This window comes from Lithobates pipiens, unplaced genomic scaffold, assembly GCF_037356315.1.
Source record: "Lithobates pipiens isolate NorthernLeopardFrog02 unplaced genomic scaffold, aLitPip1_a1.2 Scaffold_16, whole genome shotgun sequence".
Classification (NCBI taxonomy): Eukaryota; Metazoa; Chordata; class Amphibia; order Anura; family Ranidae; genus Lithobates; species Lithobates pipiens.
The window spans coordinates 618773779-618792701 of NW_027507748.1; the positions used below are offsets into that span (position 1 = coordinate 618773779).

The 18923-nt window shown below is 41.5% G+C and overlaps 1 protein-coding gene across 1 annotated transcript; it reads right to left on the reverse strand.

Annotated features, from left to right (window-relative positions):
- Window positions 1-1033: 1033 nt before the first annotated feature.
- HMGB1 (high mobility group box 1) lies at window positions 1034-17296 on the reverse strand. The gene is made up of 5 exons (XM_077484087.1): window positions 17133-17296; window positions 8900-9061; window positions 6681-6826; window positions 5166-5340; window positions 1034-1696 (listed from the first exon to the last, which is right to left on the reverse strand). Exons 2-5 carry the CDS (start codon window positions 9047-9049, stop codon window positions 1535-1537), a joined length of 633 nt encoding a protein of 210 aa, XP_077340213.1. The 5' UTR covers window positions 9050-9061; window positions 17133-17296; the 3' UTR covers window positions 1034-1534.
- Window positions 17297-18923: the final 1627 nt, after the last annotated feature.

The following is an 18923-nucleotide window of genomic DNA, read 5'->3' on the forward strand; positions in this document are numbered from 1 at the left end:
TTTGCAAATAAGTAAGTTTTCTCCTTCACTGATGGGCAATGATGGGCACCAATGAAGTGGCACTGATGGACACCGATATGCGGCACTGATGGGCGACACGGATGGGCACTGATAGGTGGCACAAATTGGCATAGATAGGTGGCACAGGTGGGCATGGGTAGGCGGCACAGGTAGGCACTGATAGGCGGCACAGATGGGAACCGATAGGCAGCATTGTATTATAATATATTGTACTAATGGATGCCAATCAGTGCCACTGATTGGCATCCATTATGGGCACTGATTGGCATCCATTGTGGCAGTCACTGGAATCCCTGGTGGTCTAGGGTGGCATACCTTGTCCTTGGCATCCCTGGTGGCGTCCCTGGTGGTCCAGTGTGGGCATCCTCGGGGGGGGGGGGGGGGGGCTGTGCTGATAATCGATCAGCACAGACCCCCCGTCAGAGGAATTGCCGATCGGCCCTCCTCTACTCGCGTCTGACAGACGCGAGTGAGGAAAAGCCGATCACCGGCTTTTCCTATTTACACTGTGATCAGCCGTGATTGGACATGGCTGATCGTGTGGTAACGAGTCTCCGTCGGAGACTCTTTACCGAGATCGTAGTTGCCGGGTGTCAGACTGACACCCCGCAACAACGATCGCCGCGATGCGCGCCCCCAGGGGCGCGCAGCGGCTCATAATCCTGATCACGTCATATGACGTCCGGTCAGGATTATGCAACCACTTTGCCGCCGTCTATTTGCTATAGGGCGGGCGGCAAGTGGTTAAGACTATGATCCAAAAAATAAAAAATAAAAAGTGAAATGTAATTAACTGATACTTCCAACTAAAATGAAGCATTAATCTGATAGTGACGTTTAAATACAAAAGAAAATATTAACTTGTTACAAAAAGGTAAAACCCTCTGCAACAAAGATGTCCATCATTTAACAGTGAGGGCTGTTAAACTTTAACACATGTAATCATGATTTTAGTAAGGAGATCACAAACACTGAACCGGTACTGAACTCCAGAATAAATAACACGGCATTTAAAAAAAAAAAAAAAAATTGTATTTACTTAGAAGCAATCAGAATGTCAACAAAACAGTTGCAATTTTTCTTGCAATTACAGAGTGGTATTCAGTTAAACAGAACAACAATAATGATGATGCTAAGACAACTGAAGATGAAAAAAAATGAACTACATCCCCATATAAACTAAATAGTGCTGTGCACCAACATGAGCCTGCTGAAATTTCCATGCCAATTTACAACCCCCTTACTGTACGAGGCAAGGTTAGTGGCAATTGAAAACCACTTAAAAGACAGGGCCATCTAAAGATACGTTTGGTAGTGTGTTAACAATACAAAAAAAGAAAAAAAAAATATATATATAATAGGGAAGGGCAGGGCACTGTACAGATTAAAAACAAATCTTACACATCCTTATATTTTGATTTGTTTTTCTTTTTTGTTTTTTTTTTCTTTAAAAAATGAGAGCTGTGTACAGGGGGTTTAAATGCTATATAGACAAAACTGCTCCTGGAGAGGTTTATTCATCATCTTCCTCATCATCCTCTTCTTCCTCATCCTCCTCATCGTCTTCATCATCTTCATCGTCATCATCATCCTCCATTTTCTTACTCTTTTCAGGTTTAGCAGGTGCCTTTTTGGCTGCCTCAGGCTTTCCTTTGGCCCGATACGCTGCAACATCCTATGGAACGAGAAAAAAAAAAAAATTTCAATTTATTTAAGGATGTTGTGCTTTTAACAAAAATGTTATAACTGGAAATACAAGGAAAAAGTGAAAGTAAAAATTTGCAAAAATAGTTGGCAGCATTTTGGGGATTAACCTCCCTGGCAGTCTGATTATGTCAGTATTTTTGAATGTCAAAGTGGTACAAGATATGATGGGTCACCTCCGACGGCATTACATCATCGGCATCAGGGATCGCAGGGACAAGGTAAATATCACTACAGTGTAAATCACATGTGTGCCCCAGGGTTACCGCTTTTGGTACTGAAAATCAACCCAGGCCACACTCGGATTACAGCCAAAAGGGAGGAGTAGATTTGTATTAGATCACTGCAATTTAAGGCTGATAAAGTGTGCCAGAAAAAAAAAAAATTAGTGAATTAGTGAAGCACAAAAGTATATTGAGTAGTATTGCCTTATCACCCTGTAGAACAGTTAAAAGTAGGGCTGCAACTAATGATTATTTTCATAATCGATTAATACCCGTAAAAAAAGTGTGGTGTATAATTTAGTTAATATGTAAAAGTTTTAAAAAAAGGAAATTTATTCTCAAATATTTCTATATGCAGTGGTAAAAGATAAATAACCAACTATATGGTTAGGGAGCAAAATATCTAATCCACTGTGAGAATAACAGAAGAGATATACTGTATATACTATTAGAGGGGATATATACTGCATATACTATTAGATGGGATATACTGTATATACCATTAGAGGAGAGATATACTGTATATACTATTAGAGGAGAGATATACTATTAAAAATGGTCAATCTGGTAAATATCAGACTCATTAACTTTAACCCCATTTTGTTAATGCCCGATTAATCGATTATGAAAATAGTAATCGATTAATTTAATAATCGATTAATCGATTAGTTGTTTCAGCCCTAGTTAAAAGCTCAATTTTTTTAATGCTTAAAGCTGGATTTACACTGTTCCTGTGTGTGTTGCAGCACACATGCTAACAAAACAAGGGTAAATGTGAATTAGCCCCACAGGATAAAATAGGACGTCTGCTTTAAAATGCATTTTTATGCAGAAGAATGTAAGTTTCTCCCCCTCCCCCCCTTCATGAAGACAGACAAATGTTAATAGAATATACAAAATAGATGCTGCACTAGTGAAATTATTGATCAATTAAACAAGTGATGAGAAAACTAAAAAAAGAGTCCCATTGAAATTCAAGGCAATAAATAAAAGGGGTTACCACCCATCCATGTGAATAAAGATGATGATTTGCAGTGGAGGAAATTGTAAAAAAGGTCCTTCATGTAAAGTGCGCCCTGCTCCACACCCAGGTGAGTAAATAATCTGCTTACCAGATCGCCATGACCACTAAATCGGTAGTCTCACCCAGCTCAGGGAAAATAATGGTGTCCCCAGGACATTTAAAAGGCTGTCTGGAACTGCAGCTGGGACCAATGATACTCAAAAAGAAATGATCCCACAGTGTAGTACTTAATGAAGGGGAGGTTAATAAAAAAACGAGTAGATTGCGCACAAAAATAAAAAAGGCGTTTGAAAGCAATACAGCAGTATTTATTGTTAACGGATCCGTGGCATCTGCAAAGGATTCTCTTCTCTTCCCATGTTATTTGCCCATCCATCTCCTGAGAGGAAAAAAACTATGGTGACGTCATCACGTTTTTCTTAGGAGGTGGACTGGCAAACATAGGAAGTGCGGTTCTGTTAAACACTGCTGTATCACTTTCAAATGGCTTTTACTCGTTTTTATTAAACTCACCTTCATTAAGTACTACACTATGGGAGCATTTCTTTTTATGAGTATCACTGGTTCCAGCTGCAGTTTCAGACAGCCATTTAAAGGTCCTGGGGAGACCATTCTATTCCCGAGCTTGGTGAGACTAACGATTAGTGGACACAGCGATCTGGTAAGCAGATTTACTCACCTGGGCGACTTCATATGAAGGATCTTTTCAGGATTTCCTCCACTGCAAACTATCATCTTTATTTACATGGATGGGTGTAAGCCCGTTATTTATGGACTTTGTTTGTTTGAGGATATATATATATATATATAAGACTTTAAGGTGCTGGTAGCTGTGTATTTTTATTCACATATAGTCATTTCCTTTATAATTTTTCGAGCGCTACGTTGGCCTTTGGGCTTCTTTTTTACAAAATGTTAATAGACCCTAAGGAAAATTGGCAAAGTTACTCATCAGTGTAAATAAATCAGTCATGATCTCAGACTTTGTCAGCAAGCCTGTCCAAAGGCAGTCAAGTCTACAAAGATTTACAGGTAAAGCTTTAGAGCCCCAAAATAAGTATGTTACTATAATGTCATTAAAGTCCGGAAAAGAGGCAAAAAAAAAAAAAAAAAAAAAAAGTTTCCTTAGTTGTGGCCCACATAACAGCCCCCAAAATGCCATTTGGGCATAACAGAGATAGAAGCCCTGCCTCTCGGTCTACTCTATGCACGAACTATGCTTGTAATATCTTCCAAAGAGAACAATCTGACGTATTGAGAAGGAAAATTAAACTTGGTAAGACAGTGCCACCTTCTGCACAAATCCAATGAAAGAAGCCACATACAAAGTGTAAAATTTGGTGGAAATAAAAGTATTTACAATGCTCTACAACTAGTCAGACTTCAGCTGCTATTTTCTAAGCCCATATTGGAGAATGAAAAGAAAACCAGCTGGTAACTTTGGGTGATATTCAGCAGAATTGTACTGTACTCCTCTTTGAGGCTTCAATACCATTCTCTATACAGAAAAATACAAATACACAAAAGATAAAACCAAAAATTGTGATATTCTAGCATATGGTAAACTATACACTGCAAATCTATTATTTGTATCTAAATAAAGGTTTTAGTAGGAACATCTTTAAGTTCACCTTTCATAACCTGTTACACTCAAATTCACATAACATGCAACGAATGGACCAGTCCCCACTTTGACAGTGACAGCTAGCGGGGGGGGGGGGGGTGGTCTTCTCCCCCCCGCGAACATTTTTTTTTTTTTTTTTAAAACCATGGCTGAGCGGGGCTTCACCCACATCACATTCAGTGTTCTGTGAATGAAAAACGAAAAGGTCCGGCAGCATTTGTGGCTGTCGGCTTGTAGTTTTCAATGAACTACCACGGCGCTGTGGTGGTTGATTCTCTCTGCCTGTCAGATTGTATTTGCTTTCCTGTATGGGATTGTATAGGCACACAGATACACTGACAGATATACAGGGGCCTGCATGGCACCAATAATGTGCTGATCGTTGATGCAATACTTTAGAGGCTCCAGAAACAAGAACAAAAAAAAAAAAAAAAAATGCACATTTTTTAACATTCAAAAAAAAATAATATTTGCATTTATTTTTATTAAAAGGTGAACTTATACTTTAATGTAATTGTGGTAAAATGTTTGAACAGTTTTAAGAAACCAATATATGGGAAGAAATTACCTTCTCATATTTCTCCTTCAGTTTGGCAGCTTTCTTTTCATAAGGCACCTTGTCTTCAGATGGGGTATTATTCCACATCTCTCCAAGTTTCTTTGCCACATCTCCAATGGTCAAACCTGGGTGCTCACCTTTGATTTTAGGACGGAATTCAGAGCAGAACAAGAAGAAAGCAGATCTGCAACAAAAAGATATATTGCCACACATGTATAGAAAGAGCCCCAAGGCTTCATTCACACTGACTCTTGTGTTCAGCTTTTCTAAACTCAGAAGTTATCTGGGAAGTGTATATGCCTCCCATACCAAATTTTTCCTGCGTTTGGATATCCCTGCTTTAAAGCCAATGCGTTTAGAGTTACTAGTCAGTTCCTGGATGCACAGAATTTAATTTTCTCTAAACACAGCTAAAACTATATAAATCGTGTATATTAAAAACTGACTGCAGTGTGAATGGTTCCATTGAAAAAATTACATGTATTTTTATGGGTTTAGAAACTATGAAATTAAACACGTTTGATAGTGCTAGTGTGAATGAGGCCTAAAACCAGACCCCTTCACTGTAATAAAATAGAGTATAACAGCTGTTAACCACCTCAGCCCTGGAAGGATTTGCCCCCTTCCTGACCAGGCCATTTTTTGCGATACGGCACTGTGTCACTTTAACTGACACTTGAACAAACAACAAAAAAAAAGCATCAAAATTTTGAAAATAAATATTTTGTACTTTTTGCTATAGCCAAAAAAATAAAAAATAAAATAAAAAAAGTCTTCATCAGTTTAGCTCAATATGTATTCTACATATTTTTGCTTTTATGGCATTTTTTATTATTACTTTTTTTTTTACTAGTAATGGCGCCTATCTGCGATTTTTATCGGGACTGCAACCATTGCGACAGACATTTTTGGGACCAGTGACATTTATACAGCGATCACAGCTAAAAAATAGCAATTAAGGGGGTTAACTGTGTTCCCTGTGTGAGATTCTAACTGTGGGGGGAATGGAGAGAGAGGGAGAGGGAGAGAGGGAGAGAGGGAGAGAGAGAGAGAGAGAGAGAGAGAGGGAGAGAGAGAGAGAGAGAGAGAGAGGGAGAGAGAGAGAGAGAGAGAGAGAGAGAGAGAGAGAGAGAGACGATCTGTCGCCTCTTCCATGACAGAACCGGGATTTGTGTTTTTACACACATGTCCCAGTTCTCGCTCTGTCACAAGTGATTGCAGGTGCCAGGCATTTATCTACAGAGTCTTAAAGAGCCGACGTACAGCTCACGCATTTTAGTATATATATATATATATATATATATATATATATATATATATATATATATATATTCTGATGGCAATATTGACCAATCACATTCTATCTACACATGCAGGCAAGCATTTGACTGGTTACTACTTTAAACATGAACATGGTGTCCCTTTCCACAACCTGTACAAGTCTGCCCCATTCTTTCTGAAGGAAATATCTTTTAGTTAGACTAGCCAAAGCAGCTTTTCATCTACCCCACAGCTGGAACTCACGGTGGTCTCTTTGGTGCATTCGGGTCCTTAAACCTCTTTTTTGACTCTCCTTTGGGCGGTATATAAGTTTTCATTTCTTTTTCATAACGAGCTTTATCTGCTTTTGCCATATCTTCAAACTTGCCCTTTTCCTTAGCAGACATAGTCTGTAAGACAAAGACATAGCGTATTGTAAAAAAAAACAAAAAACAAACACCACAACACACGGATGGAAATAGGACAATTTACCAATTAATTTTAAAGGATACAGTCATCTACATTGTTGGTTCACTTATAAATCGCCCCTGTGCTGCCATATAAAGTGCCCTGCGATAACTTACCACTTTGGATGGAAGGAGTGGGAGGGACGGGGGTGGGTAGGGGCTGGTCTAGACAGTGCAATTGTGTCAAAAATTAACAGCTTTTTTCAAGACCCCTAAAGTCACAAAATATTAAGTGTCAGATATACAATCAAAAAAATAAGCATTAGATGTTAAAGTAGAATGATGGGGTTGCAAAGGGGCCCATAAAGTCAGTCATCCTGGCTTCTGAATGTAGGTTCAGAGAGGTAATTATATATATTACACACACATATACGTATGTACATACACACACACACACACACACACACACACACACACAATTGCGCCATTAACCTTTACAAGCGATTTAAAGGCAATTATGACCCCCAAAGAGGGTTCCTTGTACAACTACCATAATAGCCGAATTGCAATAAATGCAGTGCACATACAGCAGTTCTATTTGGTTTTCATAGCTTAAACACCTAGTAATAAATGGAAATATTTTATACTATATAAAATGCATATGCATGTCCTACTACTTTTACAATGCTGTAATTATTTTGCGTATTTTTCCATAGTGTGCCGAGTACAGGACCGTGTTAAAACGCAACACCATCTGCTGCGCCTCTAATTTACAAGAAGCATTTATTTATTTTTTTAAACTGTAAATCGTAAAAAACATTAAGGATATTCATTTAAAAAGGTAAGTGGACTGTGAGGTAACCTACAGTGACAAGTAGAACTTTATTTTCTTTGGGTCTTAATACAATGAAGAGAAATGTGATTAGTGTACTTTAACAGTTTGCCGACCAGCCATTATACTGCGGGAGGCTGGAATAGCTGCGCGAATCGCCGTAGGTGTACGTTAAGAGCGGTAGGGGAAGCGTGCATGCCCGCGGTGCTACACTGAAGATGATGCATGTGGTCGCAATGTCCACCGGCCACCTGCGATCGCTCCACAGAGCCACAATGGGGAAATTGGTGTATGTAAACATACAAAGCCCCATTCTGACAGGGGAGTAGAGAGATCGCTGTTACTGATCACTAGGAACAGCAGATCTCTCCCCTCCTCCAGTCAGTACACTGCCACCACAGTTAAAAACACCTCCCTAGGGAACACTTAACCCCTTGATCACCCCCTAGTGTTAACCCCTTCCCTGCCAGTGACATTTATACAGTAATCAGTGGCTATTTTTAGCTCTAATCGCTGTATAAATGGCATTTTCTGACTCCTAGAAATCATGCCAACACCAGGTCAGTAATGTTCCTCCTAGCAGAACTGAAGAGGGAAATCTACACTGCCCTGGAACCAGTATCAGATACCATCTCCAACTTCCCACATAGTTAACTTGTTTTCTGACAGATATCCTTGAAAATAGGATCCAGTGGATAAAATGGTTGACTATACACTGAAGTAGTGCACATTTCCCTTTAAAAGGGTGTGTCTACATTTAATTGCCAGGTGAGTCTCCAGAGAGTGTCTTGTGCTTTGCCTTCATAAGTGAGCCAAAACCAGACAAGATGATCAGCTTAATGAAGTCTGAATACTTAAAAAAAAAAAAAATAAAAAAAAAAAAAACAAACACACACACACACACACACCAAACACCCACACCTGTGCTTACATCCTAAAGAAGCTCTTTTTTATGAAAGGTATGTCGATATTGGAATTACTGAACTAGACAAATCTCAGGAACCAGGTACACAATGCAAATGAACAGCTTGTGTGACTTTCTGGAGCCTTTTCTATGGCTGTCAATAGATTGGTTTGCTGGCTCCTTACAATAGTTATCGGACATAAGCAAGCATGCTTAAATCTTTAAAAAAACGTTCCTATGGTACCAGGTTTACATAACCCAACATGCACAGATAATGTAACAAAATACAGAGGATGTATAAATTTCGGACCATACTTCTGGATGTTACGGGAACCATTACCTTCCATCGTTCTGAGCACTTCTTGGAGAACTCTGCAAAGTTTACAGATGCATCCGGGTGCTTTTTCTTGTGCTCCTCTCTGCAAGTTTGCACAAAGTAAGCATAAGAGGACATCTTTCCTCTTGGTTTCTTAGGATCACCTTTCCCCATTTTGTTAGATTTCTGTAAACATACAAAAAAAACATTTATTATAAACACATGGAAATACTTTGCTGTAGATCTATATTAGCTTTGCATCAGAGTAATTTTCCCTGATCACATATATAGGTTGTTTGTGTACAGGTGTGTCATACTCCTGAAACAAGTTTGATGCAGCCAAAACAAAGCTCACCTTTTATTTCATTTCAGGGAAAATGGATTGATATAAGGATAGGAAGGGTTTCATATTCCATTTCCTTTGACTTGTGTAGAGGGGGGGGGAAGCAGCGAAGCTGGCCAAACATGTGTCCGTGTTTTTTTTCAATCAACCAATGGGTGGAATGAAAAAAAAAAAAAAAAAAAAAAACACATCACTGACCCGATTCCCCATCCACACATTTGATGTTGATGGGGGAATCCTCCCTGCCGTGTCCTTATATTCTAACAGCTGAGACTCTCTTCCCCAACCCACCAGCAGAATACAAAGATCAGCTTTGCAGCCCATCGCCTGCAGTGCTGATTGGGCAAAAAAAAAAAAATGTATACAAGATAAATAGACACAAAGTATATGCACGCTGCATGTCTACACTGCTTTACAAGATCCTGTTCAAAAGGCCATCACTGTTCCAGATCCAATAAAATGCTTTACAAAGATGAAAACAGAAATGCCCATGTATGCATTTAAAAGCAATGTTTCCTTCATTTTCAACCAGCTGTAAAGAAGTAGATTCTTCACGCTTTGGCCAACTGTTTTCCAACCCTCTATATATTTCTAAATCCAATTTACTTTTGAAATTTTTATAGAGTGCACTTCAAAACCTTACTTTTTTTTGCATCTGCGTTCCAGTGTGTATGCATAAGGATTTGCCACTAAAGCTTCTCTCACATTAGAGGTGCTGCTTTCCACACTGACAGTCAATCCACAGTGGATCGCTTTTTTTAGAGGACAGTATAGCAGTGGCTGACAGAAACTGGTGCTGCCTCCTGAACATCTATTTTTAGTTTTAAAGTGTCAAATGGCCATTTTACATTATGTGACTGTGCCTCATTTGCAACCAGTTTGCAATTTGGGTACGTTCCCATTGAGCTCAATAGGCAAAAGTTTGACAGGCTGTGCCATCTGCCAGATTCTGCACCCCAAGTTAAAAATGCTGCAGCCACAAAGCAAAGCAGCATGTGTACAATCCTGTCTGGCTGTATTGTTACTATTCAATGGCTGGCTGGGGTGTGGCAAAACTGTGGTTCCGCTGTCTGTTTTGCCACTCTTGGCATCTGTCTGAAAGCACCCTAAATGGCTGTTTATAGAAAGGTTAATAAAACCTTTTATATTCCACCTGTATTTCCATTAATTGTAGTTTAATATAGAGCAGTGAAGTGATTATTCCCACAAATAAACATTCCTTTCTTCTTGAAAATTGTCATATACTTTCCCCGGACAGCAATCTCCATAATGGATTCATAACTTTCCACTTTAAAAAACGTAGTGCGGCTAGACCTGCATTGTAGAATACAGTAGTGGGTGAGATGTGCCCTGAGAAGAGTTGTCATTGGAAAGACTGCAACTGTCTTCATTCGGTTAAAAGGGGAACCTTGAATGGGTACAAAGTTTCCAATTTGCTTATAAAATATAATATACAATTTTCTAAAAAAAATTTAATGGTCAGGTTAGTATGATTACACAGAAAATCTCAATCCATTAAAAGAATGTCAGTAAAGAAAACATGAATACCAAATATAATAAAATAAGTTGTTTTTTAACCACTTCCCACCTGGCCTATAGCAGAATGATGGCCGGGCAGTGGTTCGGGTATCCTGATTGGGCGTAATATGATGTCCAGCAGGATAACTGCTGGCGTGCACCTGTGGCGATCGGTGGTGTGTCAGTCTGAGGCCTTTTACCACGTGATCAGCCATGTCCAATCACACTGTAAACAGGCAGAGCCGTTTATCGGCTTTTCCTCATTCGCATCTGACAGGCGTGCCAATCAGCGGATCTTATACCAATAAATGCCTACAAATGGTGCCAGTCAGTGCCCATTATGAACACTTGCCCTATCAGTGATGCCCAGCAGTGCCACCCATAAGTACCCATCAGTGCAGCCTTTCAGTGTCACCTCATCATTGCAGGAGAAAAAAAACTTACTTATTTACAAAATTTTAGAAAACAGAAGCAAAGAAAAAAAATTCTCTTCTATTTTTCAGGTCCTTTTGTATTTGTTGTACAAAAAAAATAAAAAAAATTCAAAAAATAAAAACCCCAGCAGTGATTAAATACCACCAAAAAAAAGCTCTATTTGTGGGGGGAAAAGAAAATGAAAGGAAAAAAAAACAGTGTAGCATGACCGCGCAATTGTCAAAGTGCGACAGCGCTGAAAGCTAAAAATTGGCTTGGGCAGGCAGGGGGTGCAAGTGCCTGGTATTGAAGTGGTTAATATCAGGTCAGGGAATAGCGAAAGCACGATTGTTCTTTGCAGATATGCAGAAATCTATAATGTGTGCAGTGGCCGGCTACTTCTATATTCAATGCAGAGTCTACTCTCCCTATATTCCATAAGGCATTTTTAGATGTTGTAGGCCTAAAACTTGGGAACAACATACAGTTTTGTAACAGCGTGCACAACATACGTATTACTGAATTCCTTACTAATGGGTTCTTTCAAGAGCATGGGAAGTCTGTACTATTGTATTATATCTGAAACAAATACAGGACTGTGCTTAAAGCAGTAACACCACACTCAACTATTGAAAAAATAAATAAATACATTTATGAAGCCTTAGGTTCATATAAAGCTCTATTAAAAAGGAGAAGTCCAGCCTGGGCTTCACCTATGGGTCACAGGACTGCAATTAGTTTTGCACTCCCGTGACCTGTTTTCAGCAGAGAGCGGTCTGACGTCTGTTCACTGCCGACGTCACCGATATCCATCCAGGCGCAATGTCATCACAACAAAGTCTGGATCTGCCAGGTGCTTGGACTGATGCCCACCTCAGCCTTTCAGTGAGCCACTGAGAGCCTGAGATGGCCGCTCCCCCCCCCCCCCGAAGACTCCCTCATATCGTGTATCGGCACGCCATCTTCACTAAGGGAAACAGGCAGTGGAGCCTTGCGGCTTCACTGCCAGTTTACTACTGCGCATGCGCGAGTCGCGCAGCGCTTTGTGAATGGGGCGCCCCCATACACACACAGTTCCCAGAACACAGCGTGCCCCATTCCCCAGAAGACAACGCGAGGAAGAGAGAAGACTGAAGATCACCCCGGAGTAGGAAGAGGCAGATTAGGAAGACTGCCTAGCAACAGGATATTGTGGTAAGTTTAAAAAAAAAAAAATCCCAATTTTTTTTTTTTTTTTATATATTAATGCAATTTTTTTTGTTAGGGTGGCCCTCCACTTTAAGTCACATTAACCATAAATAGAACATATCTAATACTGCCAGGACACAGATTACAAAATGGTCTTTAGTTCAGTGAAAAAAAAATAAAAAAGGGAGATCTAGCACACATCTATTCTGCTGGAGTCATGTACTAATTGATTAACTGGTGAACTTTAAAGCAATATAGTGAATGTAGAGAAATGCATTTTGGCTAATATGTACTACAATAATCCATATATCACACTCTCAACCGGTACAATGCAGAGCAAAAGTCACTGAACCGTTATTTTTATTTTAATAAAAAGTTATTTCGTCTGAACTTAAAATGACCGACAATGACTGTATTAAACGGTGTCTAAGGGGGGACAGAATGTACAAATCTGGCTACAGTGTATTGTAGCATGTCATCTGTAGATAGATTTTGAAAAAAAAAATAAAAAAAAGAATGAAAAGGCGAACTGTGAGTTGGGAAACAAGCACGCTGAGTGCCTGGGAATGTGGTGTGTTTGGAATAGTTCAAATGTTACTCATCCCAAAGTGCAACCCGTGATGTACCACATGGGATACCAGGAAACTATGCAGGAAGTCTGTCAGCAGCAGTCACTATGGGGTATAGACACAAGGGAAATATAGACTTGCTTTCTGACTGTCGTAAAACTTAAGGGTCTCCTGGCTTATATCAGAACACACTAGTATTAATTCTATGTTAGAATTGTCCTTAGCTGTTTAAAGTAAACCTGTCATAACAGAAATACAGAGCTAATATTGCTGACCACTGCTGTCCTGGAACAAGTATACAGAATGAGAGTCAAAAATCCCCATCTGCCAACATGTTTTGGGACAGAGACAAGAGAACCAGCATGACAGAAGCAGTCATATTGTAGGAAAGTGCAAGTATTGCAGCCACTACATTTCTCTTATGACTAGTGTGGACCTTTGTCTCGCTGTCAGTGACATACATGTGTTTTAGGACATTTTTAAACAGTATGTAAGGACTTCTAGTAAAATGTACACTGTGCATTTAGATAAATTAGAATTCAGAGCATACAGGGCTAGGAAGGCACTCTAAACACAACTAAAAGGTGTTTAAACCTCAACTCCAAACGGGTTTAGTTGTGCTGGACTTACAATCCTGTTGCATAGAGACAATGCTTCTTGAGTTTGGAGTTCACTACACACCATCGCGCTGCAATTGTGTGCTGAAAAAAGTAGGAATGGCTATAGGACGAGGCTGCTGAACTAGAGCACAGGGGAACTTCACAGAGAAGTGGAAAGTCTGTTTATATGTCCCGGATCATTTCTCCTGTACCACACACAGGATTAGTGTAAATGTAGTACCAAGGTGGCCATACATGGCTTCAAAATTTGATTGGTGGGTGGCCCTACCCACCTCACCCAGCTTGTTAAATGCTGAAAAATCTAAGGGCCCTTTCACAAAGGCATTCCAATCAGATAAGCCTGTCCTATTTCCAGGAAAACCTGATTGGAATCTCCATGCAGCCCTAGGGTCGGGTAGATGTGAACAATTTATACCCACCTACCTCTTGAGTCTGTACCCTTTTCCATTTCTCTGGACCAAATGTGACAGATTGGAGGTGGCCTGATGTAAACAGACTCAGCCGCCTATAGAGTCATCACAAGTCGACTGTGTAAGGGTCATTCACACTGAAACAAGGAACGGGAAAGGTGCGTTTCTGTGCATTGATTGTTACTGCCAATCCAAATTCAGCATGTTTGTGGCCATGAAAATGGATGGTAGTGCCTGTATTATTTTTTTGCATGTCCCGCACATTTGGCAGCCAATTCAAATGAATAAGCTGTCAAAACTGGAACACACGTGTTCCAGTGTGAACTGGCATGGATGCCAAAAACAAACATGCATTCTTGTTCACAGTTCCAATTCAGCAGGAGATCAACTCGCTGATCGACTGTGTGAAAGAATCCAAAGGAGGCAGGCAGAACAGCCACTGCATCCAATCAGTTCCACTGCTCAGGCATTCTGACAGCTGCGGGTGCCACCTGTCAGCATACAAATAGGCAGCAGTGGGAGATTCCTCCAGCCACACTCCTTAGGCGTTCAAAACGAGCGATTTGGGATCGCAGGTGGAATCACCGCAAATTCTGCCCACAATTCCAAATTGGCAGAAAAACTCAGCATGGGCACCATTTCTTTTTAATGGCACCTGAAATGTAGTGCGGTTTTGCTTTGATTATCATGCAGTAATCTGCATGGCCCGAACCTTGTCGCCCAAAAGAAGCTCCTGCTCCTCTTTGGGCAACAAACTTCGCATCATGCAGATTGCCACATGGCAAAACCACACTGCGCTTTAGATGCCAATAAAAGGGAATGGCACACATGCTGTGTTTTGCCAGCATTGTGGTGCAATTTGGAATAGTGGACAAAACCAATAATTTGGCCGAATTGCTAGATGTGAACGGGGCCTTTAGGTCGCCATCATACAATTTTTCTAAAGACTTACCAAAACCATATAAACTGGAGGTCGAACCTAAACACTTTCAAATTTGTATACAATCAAGCAGGCCCTTGTACTGCATAGCTGAAGGTAAATCTAAGACCCCTTTCACACTGAGGCGCTTGAAAACTCCCTTTAAAACACTGGGTGCTTTTGCGGCACTTTTTTTTTTTTTTTTTTGAAGGTCGCGCGACTAACTGCTACCAGAACCATTTTGAGGCGCTATTCATTTCACTTTTTTAGCACTCCAAAAATGCTGCTTGCTGGAGTTTTTTTTTTCCCCCACCTCCCCGCCCCAGTGTGAAAGCATCCATTGATTAAAATGGGAAGCAGTTTTCAGGCACTTTTTTTTAAAACGCAAAAGCACTTGAAAAACGACTCAGCGTGACAGGGGTCTAAAGAAAATTATATAACGTATGGCCAGCATTAGCGTGAACATCAGAAACCTATGGATTTCCGCCATCCCCAACAAGGAAAATCTTTGTGTGCGACCAAGCTTTAGGCTTCTGCCGTGCTAAAAACGCAATTTGGCAGAGTGTTAAAAGCGTGTGAAAAATAATCTTCTTTCAAGGTACCGGTTCACATGTGGTGTGCCGGGCTTCTGAAAAGTCCTGCTTGCTGTATCTTCAGCGCCCTGTTTGAAAAATACATCAAAATCGCAGCATTTTAATCAGCGGCGTACACAAAAAAAAAAAAAAACACGCCATGCCGTTATGTGTTTTGAGTCATGTCTCAATTTCTCCCAGATGACCAGGAATGAAAACACATTATGTTAGATTTGAACCCGACGCATTAAAAAAAAAAAAGATAGATATAGATATATATATATATATATATATATATATATATATATATATATATATATATATATATATATATAAAAAACAGGTTTTGTGTTTTCATGTGAACTGGTGTGGATGGCGCTTACTTTGACTGGGGCGCCCGCTAGATTAGATGTAGACCATGAGAAGATACCTGTGAAAGAACATTAATCTTATAATGATAGAGGAAGAAAAAAAATATATAGCTTTTTTTTTTTTTTTTTTAAGATTTTTGGTGAACTACAAGTCCCAGCATAGTCCTTTGTGCTGGGGATTATTTATACAAATAAGCAGCTGAGGTGCCACTTTTCTATGCAGATGACTGTATGGGAGAGTCATAAAGAGGCTCCTCCCCCCTTCCAGGATAGAGATGACAGCTGGTTGGCTAATGGTTGCTATGGGCAACCCCCGGGCCGTTCTGTCATGTCTCCACCACCGTCTCCTCTCTGTCAGGCGATGGCGCAGCTCTATGAAGGGAGGGGAGAAAAGAAAAAAAAAGAGGGGGGGGGGGGTCACCCGTCTCCCGATGAAAGAAAGTCCCCCTGAAATGTGTCGTATATGCCCGCGGTGATGGGTGGGCTCCCCGGGCGGGTCTCTCCGTCCTCCGCACATTACACGGCATATCAGTCACTGCGGGGCGAGGAGACACAGAGATAGAAAAAGAACAAGGCTGAGGCGGCGCGCCCATGTGAACCGCGTGCGCGCGCCCCGCTTCTCGGAATGGTGGCAGCGGGAGCGCGCCGCCCTTCTCTGCCTATTGTTCGCCGTGCCCGCGCCCCTCCTCCCTCACGCTATTAAACCACCATGTTAGAGAGAGTGCGGCTCGTATCCGCCATCTCATAGAGAGAACCGGCGACTGAGGCGAAGGACTAGGGGGGGTTCCCGGGCGGGTAACCAGCCCTCAGAGCCCGGTGTAGACGTCTTTCTCCTCATAGTCAGCCATGTTAGGACAGGGTTAGGAGATGGCGGAGCCGGTACGCCCTTATAACCGGGTGGTAGTGCCCCTGGCACGAGGGGGCGAATGCCCGTTTTTTTTTTTCCAGGTGCCCCCTCACATAAAAGTCCCCGGATATATAAATAAAAAAAATTAATTATGTACACAAATATATATTATATATAAAGTGACGTCACGGTCCGGGTCGCCCGTTCCATGACGTCACACGGTGTGTAGAATAAAGTATTTCTTGTAATTCGGGGTGATTTCCCTCTGTGCCCGCTTTTCCGCCGTCCCCTCATCCCCGCCGGGTGTGTTTTCTGACCCCATCCGCTCCCTTCACGGCGGCCCGGGATTATGGAGGCCAAAAGACGGATTAAAACGTCTTCCTGGCGCTCTCCCTGCCGCCTGTCTTCGTCTCCTATACTTACCCGGCTCGTTCCAGCCGCCTAGCCATAGCCAGTCAATGTAAGCGGAGGCGCCGCGTTACTCACCCAATGCTGTGTCTATGGAGCTCAATGTACTGCAATGGCTGTGAGAGAGAGCGGGATCGATACGCAGCCTCTTCACTTCTCCCAATCTGTAACATTACTCTCAGCTCACGGCGCTGCTCATTGGACGCCGCCAACTAGTCCCCCCGCGCCATTGGCCGACTCGCCTCCATTGTCCTGACCAGCGGCCGACGACCATTGGGCGACGTTGGCGGGACGTCAGCTCAGAGCAAAACAGCGCGCAAATACGAACTGTCATGTGTGTGTGAGGCAGCGAGGCGGGCTGCGGCTGTAAGGCAGACTTATAGTGTATGCAGTGTGAGCCTGCCCGAGCCCGCACCGCCGACCGTATACACAGCTAGAGACGGGGCCTGGCTCCGCCACCGGGGCATGCCGCACTTCCCGAACACCTCACAACCGACAGCCACGACCCCAACACCACCTCACCCCCCTCCACACACACCGGCTATTTACACCTTGTACCCACCGCTCTCCGCACTATACACGGCCTCTCGTGAACGCGCACAATGATCAGCCTAGGCAGGGGAATCCCCAATGAGAAAATCACCCCCAATGTGGGGCCCCGCTCCCAGCATAGGGCCACATCCACCCCCGCCGGCTTCTCTAGGCTTCTTGTCCCAGACACAGCACAGGGAGGCGGCCACAGGGTACCCCGACCACCGGGGGACTACAAATCCCAGCATGTCAGCTTCCTACGGGGTGCTGGCACCTGATACCTGGACTGTCACAGGGGCCAACATACATACCTGAACATGTCTACATGGGACATACACACTCATCCGTGTACATACCTGATCATCACATGTACTATGTCTACATAGGAGATACATACCTGATCATCACATATACTATGTCTACATAGGAGATACATACCTGATCATCACATATACTATGTCTACATAGCAGATACATACTGATCATCACATATACTATGTCTACATAGCAGATACATACGGATCATCACATATACTATGTCTACATAGCAGATACATACTGATCATCACATATACTATGTCTACATAGCAGATACATACTGATCATCACATGTACTATGTCTACATAGCAGATACATACTGATCATCGTCACATGTACTATGTCTACATAGCAGATACATACTGATCATCACATGTACTATGTCTACATAGCAGATACATACCTGATCATCACATGTGCTATGTCTACATAGGAGATAGATACCTGATAATCACATATACTATGTCTACATAGGAGATAGATACCTGATAATCACATATACTATGTCTACATAGGAGATGCATACTGATCATCACATATACTATGTCTACATAGGAGATGCATACTGATCATACACTGATTCATGTACATACCTGATCACCATATATAATATGCCTGCATAGGAGATACATACACACATCTCTGTACATACCTGATCATCACATGTACTATGTCTACATATGAGATACATACTGATCATCACATATACTATGTCTGCATAGGACATACATACATACTGATCATACACCAATCCATGTACGTACCTGATCATCACATTTACTATGTCTGCATAGGAGATACATACTGATCATACACAGATCCATGTACATACCTGATAACCATATATAATATGTGTTCATAGGAGATGCATACACACATCTCTGTACATACCTGATCATCACGTGTACTATGACTGCATAGGTGATACATACTGATCCATTTACATACCTGATCCTCACATATAATGTGCATAGGAGATACATACTGATCACTTCGCCGTATATAATATGTCTGCATAG

Coding starts and splice junctions, on each gene's coding strand:
- HMGB1 (XM_077484087.1), bottom strand. CDS start 9,049: ATGGGGAAAGGTGATCCTAAGAAACCAAGAGGAAAGATGTCCTCTTAT. Junction 6,827..8,899: donor AGTGCTCAGAACGATGGAAG/GTAATGGTTCCC, acceptor TTTGTCTTACAG/ACTATGTCTGCTAAGGAAAA. Junction 1,697..5,165: donor TGAAGGAGAAATATGAGAAG/GTAATTTCTTCC, acceptor CTCGTTCCATAG/GATGTTGCAGCGTATCGGGC.